Source organism: Talpa europaea (assembly GCF_964194135.1).
Source record: "Talpa europaea genome assembly, chromosome: 15".
Classification (NCBI taxonomy): Eukaryota; Metazoa; Chordata; class Mammalia; order Eulipotyphla; family Talpidae; genus Talpa; species Talpa europaea.
The window spans coordinates 29,912,617-29,925,054 of NC_140083.1; the positions used below are offsets into that span (position 1 = coordinate 29,912,617).

Consider the following 12,438-nt stretch of genomic DNA (forward strand, 5'->3'; position numbering starts at 1 on the left):
AATTCTATCACCTAAAATTGTCAGAACCAGCTAATTTATCCAAACTATAAAGATTACCTGAATAAAAGCAATCCCTTGAGTAACAACTCCCAGAGAATATTCTGCAGTTGCCTCGGTCCAGCTGAGCATCCCTTCCACTAGAGGGCCATGTGACACCTAAGGATTGCCTAGATAAAAAGATGGAGGGAGCTTTAGGAAATCAACTATTCTTCTAGTCACCTGGCTATGTTTGTATAGTTCTTTTATTCAGCTGGTAATATAAGCAAGCAATTAATTTAAAAATTACACTAAAACCAGGTTTCCAAATCAAGTCTATTTTCTCACTCCATGTGTAAGTCAAAAAAGTCAATGATAGTAGTAACAGCAATAACAAGAAGAATCATGGAGTATATATAGACTATGTAACTGGTAACTAAAGAAATTTTTCAAGGATTTTGGAGAGAGAAACATGGCTAGGGTGGAAGACCAGTTTTGGCTAAGTGAGGTTGAATTTCATTATTAAAACTAAGAAAAATTCTTCCCTGGACACTATCTAGGTTGGGTACTCTTTAGAGGTAATGAAAATTAATTTCCCAAAACAGTTTTTTTATCTCATTTCAAAAAACCATCTAAGAATCCTTCAATATATTAATATTTCAATACATTAGTAATTTTCATTCTACAACAATCTAAAAATTATGCCTTTAGATGTTTTTTAGGAAGAACAATTTAGGCAGCACTCAAGAGGTTGTTTCCCCAAAACTCAATTCATCTATGTAACCAAAAAACACATTCTAGGGGATAAAATAAGACTTTTTAAAAATTTACTAATAAGATGCTACCATAAAAAGAGATCACTTCATAAGTTATTTTTAAAAAAACAAAGAAACAGTATCCCAAATCACTTTTAATTCCCCTACCATCATTACTTAATAAGATTTGAATTTATTCTATATAACTATTACCTAAGGCCATAGTTCCTAAAATCTTTTGAATCACATCTATTCATAATCTGGCTCTCTTCCCCACAAAAGTTCTTTTCATGAAACTTTTTTGTAACAATTTCAAGGGTTCCTAAACAAACCTCACTGGTGGATCCTAGATCAAGAGCCTTTAAAAATCTAGGATTTATGACCATCCCTGATCCTTCTAAAGACCAAAATTGACATTTTAAAGGTACCTATAATAGTTTTCAAAATAAATACTATCTTATTTGGATTTTAAAAAACACATCCATTTAATACAGTAAAGGAAATGACCTCCCTAAGCAAATAACTGATTTATGAGGATAAATAGCTAATCTAGAGACAGATTTCCAATAAACTAAAGCTTAATCTTATTTAGGAAATAGCTATTTTATGATACAACCAACAGTTACATAACTATAACACAAAGTATAATTTTTCATAGTCTTTGACTAATATAATATTTACTAGCCATTTAAAAAGTCATAGCCAGGTTGTAGGCTTCATATTTTTGCCATAACTCATGATTATCAACCAGATTCTCTTTCCTAAGACTTAAAATCAAACATGGAAAAAGGTACAGGTATAAACAACTTTGTCAAATTCCTAGATAAAGAATCGAAGATTTTTTTTAATTAATGAATTTTTACCTGGTGGTGATCATAATGTAGCATAATACAGATGTTGAACTACAATGCTATACACCTGAAATCTGTATATTATAAACCAATGTTACTTCCATATTATAAACAAATGGAACTTCAACTGTTAAATTAATTTTTAAAAATAATTTCCCCTCAAAATCTACAACAGTCAACTTGATTAGTCTGACTTTCCACAGCTAAAAAGCACCACACATATCATTTCTGACTAAAACAGAAAAAATTCTTACTACATTTACCCTGTCTTTTTCCTTAGTTCTTTACAACAGCAATATATTCAAACCAAAATCACTAAATCATCATTGGTTTCTTTCATTCTCTTATCTAATCTACCTTTTCACTTCTGTTGTAAGCGATAATTTCCAAATTCATTCACTTCTCTCTAACTCTACTACATTCAGCTAAACTAACATCATCATTACTTGCCTGATTTATTGCAATGGCCTAAAAGATGTTCATTTGTCCCTTACATTTTTTAAATTTTTCAATGTATTCTCTACACAGCAACAAAAGTAATCTTCTAAGAATACTTAAAACACAAAGCAGATTATGTAATCAGCCTACATAAAGCCTCCCAACTATTTCTCATGACCGATCAGTGACTTCATCTCTGTGCTCACTGCACTTAATCTAAGCTGTCCTTATTTCTGCACCTTTACCATGGCAAGCTTATTCCTGGACCTGGTTTTTGCACTTTTGGGTTCCTCTACATTGAAAGGAAATTATTACCCATATTATCTTTGATTCACTAATCCCTTCTTGTCAGACAAGTCTCAAAGCAAATGCCATCTCTTCAGAGGCATTCACAAATGACTCTCACATGATGTGACACCCTCCCACCCCTTCAATCTTCACTCTACCACATTTGCCTGTGTGGCTAGTTTGTCTTACTTATTATCTATTTCCTTAATAAAATGTAAGTTCTGAAAGAATAGGAATCTCATCTGTCTTGAACATGATGACACCCCAGCACTGAACACATAACTTGTTGCATGAATGAATAAATGGTTTCCATCAGAAGGTGATGACTGATTCCACTTAAACATATTAGCAATGCCACAGTTCAGGAGAAAAGGCATCCAATGCTTATTTCACCCTTTTAATTACAAAAAATGCATTTTAACACAAAAATCTCTTTTTCACCATTGTAAACAGAAAGATTATTTTTACTCTGAAAGTATAAATGTTCCCCAAGCAACTCCTTAGACTGTTCTTTAAAAATAATATCACTCCAGAAGTAACCAGGAATTATACAAAAAATAACTTCTTTTTCTCAACAGTCAGTCTTAATTATATATCAGATACATTAAAAATTGGCTATCATTGTAAAGAGATTAAGGTCCATGTAAATAGTTTAAGCTATTTTATTTTAGTAGTTTAACCTTCTCTTGAAATAATTGGCTAAAGAAATAACTATTCAATTGAAATATAACCAGAAGCCCTGATCCAGCAGGAGATAACCTACTTTTTGATTGCTAGTTCAGATTATTATGTGGCTTGAAACCCTTTTATGTTTAATTAGCACATATCATATCCCTTAGAAATTTAAAAACACAACTCAGAAAATACTATGATTTACAGTTAAAGCACATTTGTCAATGGATGCATAGTTAGTTATGAATGTGTATCGTATTATTAGAAGATGATGTTTGAAAGTTTAGTCATTTTATATAAAGAGTCTGTTGCTGAAACAGAATTTTCTTCCAGGGAGGTATTTATAAAATGGCTATAAATTAATTTTGATGTGCTCTTAGATATTTCTGTATACATTTCCTGGATTAGGAAGAGGGGGTTCTCCTACAAACATCATAAACATGTTTAAAGTTAAAGGTCTTGACCTTTAAAAAATAAAACAATAACCAAATCAAATTACTTAGTTACTATGCATGTGGTTTAACTACAAACTATTGAGTCTCTAATGATATTAAAGAAACCAGAAATCTATTCTCTTTAGCTATAAAGATACATATAAATTTCCAAAGCCAGTAAGACTTCACTATTGAAAAGGTTACCAAATTCTGAAAATTACTTCAATGCTGAAAGATATACATAAATAAATTAGTCTTTCAAAACAAATTCCTGCACAGATAAAGGGTTGAAGAAAGTTTCTTTCATCTTTAAAGTCTTTGAAAAACCTGTGTTTTATTAAAGAATTCACATCTTAGTAATATTAGTACATTGCACATAGCGTAATCAATATAGGATATTTTTACCTTGATATTCTGTGCATCAACATTAGCTCCAGCTTCCAGAAGAAGACTAATGACTGTGGTATTCCCTGCTAGCACTGCCCAATGCAGAGCAGTGTTTTTGTGATACTTGTCACCAAGGTTAACTGAAACATTGAATGTTAAAAGCAATCTAGTTGGATCCACACTGAAAAGGAAAAAAAAAAACAAACAACAACAACAACCCTAATTTCAATTATAGAAATCATTGCAGATACTAAACTGATTGCGGTTGCATTTATATTCCATCTTGGAACACTTCTATTCTAATCTATTCTCAACAACTTTATAATCAGTAATGAGAAAAGACTCTCTCATGAAGTATTAAGTATGTGTTACACCACATAAAGTAACATAATTCCAAGAGGGAGCAAACTTGTTGCTGATATTGTTTTTGATTAATCTAGAGATTAATGTGATTAATAGCTACATAATTATATTTTTAAATTTAAATCTGGATTATTTAAAAATAATTTAATACAATTTAACATAATACATTAAACTCGCCAATATGCAAATCAAGTGAAAATAATCGCTTTTAAAAAAAAGTAACAGCTTCCATTCTTGGAAATTGTTAAAAGAGGAACAGATTAAGGACATTGCAATTATTAAGGTAAAGGTAAACACAGAGACTCAAACAGCTACAGTCATTTATGCTATATGCTATATATATATATATATATATACACTTGAAAAATTTTGAGTATTAATATATTTATTGCTTTTTCTCATCATTTGTTATATTTTACTATGTTTAAAATGAGCTGAATAAATATTTGATAATGGTTACATACCTATGTGTTCTATATGCTGCCCACATTAAAGGCGTCATCCCATTCTGATCCATCATATCTACATCCTGACAGAGTAAAAAGAAAAAACTCAGAGAGTGAAAGTTTCCAAGTTCCTACCACAATTACTGGACACGTCTAATTTACCCATCACAGGAGAACTTAGTATAACACTACTCAATTGAGGATGATTTAGGGAATGTTCTCCTTCTTAACTTTAAAATAAAACTACTATCATTAAATCTTCTGATTAACATGTATAATTAACAGATATATATTATTTAATTAATGTATACATTTATAATTTTCCCTTGTAAAATGCTTTTATCATTCTTTCAACATTTTTGCATTTAAAGCTTCTGACTTATTCTTGATCTTCCAAGCGCAAAAGTTAAATGATTTAAGTCTCAGAAAAACATATTCATAATCACTTATTAAAAAAAGGGAATTTCTACTAGGCATGTTCCTGCTTATTACAAGGCATTTCAAAACAATAAAGGCCTGTCTTGAACTGTTACTTTTGATTTTTCAGTTTTAGGCATCATCTTTTAAGACTCCTCAGTATATAAAATGAGAGCTTCTCTTCTCCCTGGCACATCACAAATATGTAATTCTAGTTATATAAACATTTGATATCTACATTACAAATGTATATGAAGACTATTCTCAACAAAATCACATACTAAATCATGAGTTTTTCCTACTATTCAACTTTTTGCTTTCCTTGGTACTGTCTTTTTCCCCCACATGTACTCAGCCTTCCTTTTCAGCAAATTAGGATTAAAACTACCATCTATTCAATCAAAACTCTTTCCTAGTCACCTGAATCTCTTCTCAAGATATTCTGATATATCCGGGATCCTATTAATTTCACTTCCCTAAAATTATCTCCCTAGGCTACTATAATGCAGAGTACTTTCCTTTATGTCTGAAGCATTTGTCTCATTAACCAGAATGAAGTTCTTTGAAGACCAAAATTATATTAAAGTCATCCTTGTATTTTCAGTGCACAGCAGAGTGGATGAACTTGTTAAATGAAAAAACATATTTATCTATTCTTCTAATGCTTGGGAAAGTCATGGGCTTTAAAGCAAGACAAACATAGTTTTAAGATTCCAAGCTCTATCAATTAAATAGCTACAAAACTAGCAAAACTAATTCTCTGCGTCTCAGTTTCTTCATATAAAAACGTGAATACATACAATGGCTTTATAAGACACTTGTGATGATCAAATGGAATAATGTATGTAAAGTTCCTAATCCATAACCTAGAATGCAACCGTCAATAAATACTATGTTTCTTCTTCTTCCCTTCCCAGTCTCCCAATTCTGGATTACATTAAAGCAGCAGTTCAAATTCAAATTGTGTTATCTAATTTACCAGTCAGTAGAAAGAAGACAGAATTGTATGACTAAATGTAAAAACACTTCAGATTCTTATATGGCATTTCTTTGTAAGCCACTATTACTGAAGAGACTATGTCTCAAAAATATGAACCTAATACAAGTGTATGGGTAGAATAATAGCTGTGAACCATTACGTTAGACAAATTAGAATATATATTCTTGGATATCAACAGTTTTAGTCACCCATCATGAATCTTAAAATCAATGTCATGCTTTATCCCTTACAAATCTACTTCTGAATTTACTTCAAATGTTGTTGGGAACATCTTCTGTAATATCACTCAGTGTTTCCAATGTAAATGTTAATTATGTTTTCAATAAAAATCTTTTTTTAAAAAAAATCTGATGACAAACTTTATTGTTCCTTATATGAGAGTTAAGTACTGTAACTTATTTTACTTCTTGTGCTCGCTTCGGCAGCACATATACTAAAATATTTTACTTCTTTCATGTCCTGGTTTCAAGAAACTCAACCAAATTTGATGTCCAATATAATCAAACATAAATTCTTAGGTTTAAGTTTCTTCTTCCTTCTTAGTCCTTTCATATCCTTTATAAAAAGTGATAGTATTAAAATATCAGTAAATAAAATCAAAATGTAAAATTATGCCACATCGCTAGAGTACTAAAAGAAAAATGAAATTCAACCTTTTCTTTCTTTGGGTCGGGATTTAAAACTTGGTACTTCTTTTCCAAGTTGAGCCTGGACGTATGGGTATTCTCTATTAGGAAGAATTAACAAGCCCAGATCAAAAGCTTATGGGAATTCCATGATCAACAGGGCTCCATAACTTAGCATTTTCCCCTTTTTCTCCTGAAAATCATCCAAAAGAATTGGTAGTGAGCACTGAATATATTTAACAATATAACTAAAATGAAATAATTGTGAAGAATAGAATGACAAACTGAATGGAAATGTTGCATGTCTTAAGAATGTAAAATTGATACAATTAACAAAAAAATGGGGAAAAATGGAAAAAGAAGTTTGAAAAGAAAGTATGATGAGTGCCTAATCTGTAATAGCTATGAATCAAAGATTATAAAGCTGAAAAATCAAGTAACAGAAATGTAGTAATATTTATCAGAATCAAGTCAACACTCAGAAAAACAGTATTAATGACTAAAGTCAGTAAAAGGGAAGAGAAAGAAATAAAAGATACACTAATTCTATATTGCTGATAATTAGGACCTAATCATAACTAATGAAATTTGAGCAAACATCTTACTGAAGTAAGAAAGTGAGAGCTGTGTCACTGAGGAAAAAGATTTATTAAGCTGAAGAAACAGCAAGTACAAAGGCCCTAAGACAACGGCACATCAGAGATGCTCAATGAACAGGAAGCAGACTGGTATAGTTAGAGCAGAGTGTGGGGGAGATGACAGAAGATGAGCTGGACAGGGATCTGGGGTTAGACCATACATGGTTCTGCAGGTCAGAGAACTCTGGACCCCATTCAACGTATGATGTAATGCATGCCAGAAGAGATTTTATTTTTCTTTTAAAAAGAAAAATTCACAGCATCTATGTGGAAAACCTTCTAGAAATATAGATACTAAAATATTCAAGGAAGTGATCTCAGTGGGGGAAAGGGATTTTAGGAAGAGGTGTGATTTCATTTCTAAGTCATACTCTTCCTTCCATTATGTGTGACTATTTTAAAATAAGTATGTTACTTTTGGAAGCAGAAAATAAATTATTCATGAAAAAGAAAACTAATTGTCAGGCATTTATTACCATCCTAAAAATTTATTGCACAAATGATACTTGACAGGTAGAAATCTCTGCGGCTTAAGGCTTGTATACTTTGCCAATTAAAAAAATTACTGACCTATCCAAACTCCAACATCAATAAGCTAACAAAGAGACCATGATAACTCAAGAATTTGCACGACTTTCCCTTCCCTGTTAAAAACTGTAACAAAAAAAAAAGTGAATGCATACTGTAAATACATCTGCAATAAAGGCCACAGCACCATCTACCATTTCAACTTCCATCTACAAAAACTATGGAAGAATAAATAACCCCCTGTGGTAGTTAGAATCCAAAAACAGCCTCCAATAAACCTTACTTCCTGATATCCACACCCTTGTGTTCCCATAATGGAAAATGGCTAACTCTGTTGCTTATTTTAACTGGCAGAATGGAGAAGAAATGTTGTGCTAGATCAAGACTTAATACTTAAAAAAGGCAGAATAGCTCCTACTTTAGTTCTTTCAAGAGCTCTGAGCTACAATGTAAGATGTTTCGCTCCCCTGCTAGAGAGACCACATTGAGGGATATTATAGAGAAGGAGAAGTTCTGAGACTGCACGGAGAAAAATAGAGGCCTAGCTGTCCCAGCCTCCCAGTTGAGCACAGTCTTTTAGTCAACCCTATTCAGATAAAAGGTGTATGAGTGAGCCATCCTCCAGACCAGTTGAGGCCCCAGATGATCACAGTGGTCAGCAATCACCATCATGAGAATAAGCAGGCAGTTAAGTCCTGATTCAACCCACAGAATTATAAAATATAATAAGCGGTTGTGGTTGTTCTAAGTTATTAGATTTGCGGGGTAGTCTGTTAACAAAGCAACAGACAATAAACTTCTCCCTCTAGCAATTATCTCTTTTTCTGTTTTAATGCACAACATGTAACTCATTGTTCGACACTACCAACAGCAAATACCTTAAAGAATTTATAAAATACTATCAAAATTCTACATCTGCACACAATTTTAAATGGAAATAACTAATATGTTAGTAACAATAAATTAAAATTGTTTTTCTTTTACAATGAGAGCCTTAGCTACAAAATTAATGTTTAAGTATAATTAGAGAAAACACGTGAAAGAAAAACTGGGTGACATTACTTTTAACAAAATACATTTATTACAAAAACATGGTACATATAAACTGGTTACTATTTAACGTGATTACAGTCACTGTACATTCATTCAGGAAAAATCAGGAAGAATGACTAAAATCATGAAAAATAGTTTTCTGACAGGTAAGAAGCAGTATTTTTTAATATAACAAAAACTGAGAAACTGAACTTAAAGAATTTATATGCCTTCAAAAGACACTTAATATAGAAAATAACAAATAATATGTCCAAAAGAGTTTTAAATGAGTTTAGATGATATATTCAAAAGACAGTAACTAAGGGGAAAAAAGATACCTAAAATTTTTTCCTTATTTTTTTAAGGCTCATCTCTCTCCAGAAATTATGAAAATTTAATGGATCATTATCTGGTTTATCATTACCTTTCATATTTTTATGTCAACTACATTAAATAGCTCAATACCAAGCTAACTATAAATTTATTTAAACATCTCATCAATCAGAAAGCATTGTTTATATACCACTACATTATTACATTTCTAACAGTATTAGGCATTTAAACTATGAAGGACATGATTAAAATTCACACCACTGTGATTTTTTACCTGTCCTTTTGCTATGAGATAAGCAACAATTGAGGTATGTCCAAACTGAGCAGCCAGATGAATACAGCTACATCCTTCTCCATCAATTAATGAAGGATCTGCACCATATTTCATTAGTTGCACAACCATAGATAGATGGCCCTGTCTAAAATATAAAAGAATAAACACTTAGATCGAAGGATTCTCTTGAAAGATCATTTTTAAATGGTGAAAAATATTACACAATTTTTAAAAATTATTATAAAAAAGTATATGCTTATATTATTATAAAATGGTATACACTTAGCTTTATTATTTGTGAAGTCTTAACCAGAGTAAGTCTGTAATTGTATGAAGATACTCATAACTTCTCTAAATATGTAATAGTTAACTATAGTATATCCTATTCCAATATGCTCTTATATATACATGCTGCAAAAGTATTATATCTACAAATCCAAAGTTTAACCAATCTTACTACTAACAGAATTAATGTTACCATGGTTAATTCTCTAAGAATACTGGACAATAAACTTTGCTTCTAATTCAGGTAACACTAGAAACAGTACATTGGCATACTAATGCTATTAACTATTGGCATATAAGTCCTCCCATTCATTTTTAGAAAAAGTTGCTTATAGACTAGTAAAGGAACCAAAGGGAAAAAGAAGTCCAGAAGCAAATTTAAACCTTGTGGCCCAGTGCAATGGAGTTGAATTTAGGTCTCCTCCAAGTTGATCCACAATAGCACCTTTCGAAATATAGTATCTATAAAACAAAATTTTAAATAATTTAGACAATTTTCATTTTCAAATTTAAGAAATTATGTGACAATTTGTCACAAAAGCTTGTTTTCCATTTTAGATTTTATGCTCATTTATAGTTTTGAAGATAATCTTTTGTGATAGTATAAATATATTTAGCAAAAATTTTATTTCAAACATGTTATTTTCTTTTGTTCTAGAAGAAAAGAGAAATAATATTAAATTACCAAGGGCAAGTAATAACCACACACACAAAAAGAAGGTAGTCCGAGAGCCACAAAAATTTGAATCAGATAGTGATAACAGATAGAATACTAGACTCAGAACAGTTGTAGACTAGGCACACACTACGATGGGTAATAGTTCTATTTTTTAAGTTTTACTTTACTCATAAGATTACTATAGACTAAATCAAACAATACATGTGAAATAATTTTATAAATTATAAAGTATAACATAAAGGGTCTTTAAGATCCCTCATTTGTTATACCTGTACTCTTGCTTAATAGCATTTCTTTAAAAAAAAAAAAAAACTGCCTTATATAATGCCATGACATCTTTTTATCCTATGAAGTGAATGAGACCTGTTTATTATGTTTGCTTTGGGACTGATAAGTACAGTAAATCTTGAATAAAGGATTTAAAGCATTTGATGTCACTGAGTCTTTTACACTGCTGTGATTGCTATCTTATATCATTAATGCATTCACTCTTAATGTATATAGTTCTAAATATTAAACATACTCATATATACACGACCTATTCAGATATTTTCTGCTTTATATAAATACTTGTTAAGTTGATGCCTTGGTAGGAAATATTTTCTTAAAAATATTTTTTGAGCAATTTACACCTTTCTGTATAGTCAATATATCTGTTCCGGGTTATTTTTACTCACATTTCAAATCCTTGCTAGAGTTATGGCAATGAGTGATTTCCAAACTGGCTCTACAATATAACTTTTTCACAAGGATTTTTTTTTTTCACAAGAACAGGGGAACTTTAATTCTCATGCTAAAAAGAACAACTTCGATTACTTTTATTTTAAACTGTAAGAACTTTATTTTTATAAAATAATTATTTTTTTGTAGCTTTAAGATTTTAGCTAAAAACTACAAATTTCTATGTAGATCACTCATTCTTAAACTCAAATCTCCCTAGATTACTAATACTACAAGAAGGTTATTATCTAGGGAGGTCCTTACAGGTACTAATGACCTCCAGGTTTTGGGACCATCAATGAACAAAAGATATCAACAAGTATTTAAAAAATAAAAAGTAAACAGCTAGACCTCAAATGTATCTAGAATGAGACACCAAAGAGAACCAAACCAGAATGATACAAAAACCAGACAAGGATAAGAAATTAAAGGCAATTATTTCCTGTGAAAAAAGTAATAAGAAGCTGAGCTATAAACATTTATATTGGTGGAAAGTCAAAACAAGTTACCAGAAAATTGTGTTTTCTAATTCACAGTCACTCAAAGTGAATGTTTAGCACCACAAATAAGCATTTTAGTGGCAAGAAGCAATTTAGCAGTTGACAGTGCTAGCTAGACAAGTATTCTTTCTACATTGTATAGTCAAATCTTAAAATGACTACTCAAATTTTATATTACTGATATTATTTTATATACATATATAAATTTTATATGAAATAATTTACAGTAGTATTGAAAGTTCCATTTCATGTTTCCCTAAATTGTACTGTATTATTCTTATTTCTGGCGTTAGTGGTCAGGCTCATATTGATTTTAACATTCAACCATTCAGTATTTGCCCGAAGGTATTTTAGATACACCTTTACCAGAGAAGTCTGAGACTCAAGAGAATTTATCTAAAGACATCTAAAATTAGAATACATTAAAACGTATTTTAGATACTACCTTACCAGAGAAGTCTGAACCTCAAGGAATTAGATCATGTGAGAACCATGTAAGACACAGTCCTGAAAATGTATTGATTCAATGACGATTACATGTTGAACAAAAAGAACTCCAGGCCCCTTTCCTTGCTCGGATCAGTTGGCAGTCACAGTACCTCCCCCACAGATATCATATGATTTTTCTCTAAAAGAAACCTGACAGGTCCAAAGAAACACCTCTAGAAATTAACATTTGGGAGTTTCCTCTCATAGAAGTCTCCAAGCCCCAAAACTTCCAATTAGTTTATCTCTTAAACATGAATGGTCAAACATGACCAGATAATGTAGGAAAGCTTCATGTCTAGAAGAATAT

General features: G+C 31.1%; 1 protein-coding gene across 1 annotated transcript in view; it reads right to left on the minus strand.

The window, feature by feature from the left end:
• ZDHHC17 (zDHHC palmitoyltransferase 17) overlaps positions 1–12,438 on the minus strand; it is a gene marked incomplete at both ends in the record, with an annotated part of 55,552 nt that overhangs the window by 16,639 nt on the left and 26,475 nt on the right. The window contains 4 exons of the mRNA XM_084255345.1: positions 3,820–3,982; positions 4,629–4,693; positions 9,459–9,603; positions 10,128–10,205. Coding sequence (XP_084111471.1) covers positions 3,820–3,982; positions 4,629–4,693; positions 9,459–9,603; positions 10,128–10,205 — 451 coding nt within the window. The remainder of the gene's footprint in view (positions 1–3,819; positions 3,983–4,628; positions 4,694–9,458; positions 9,604–10,127; positions 10,206–12,438) is intronic.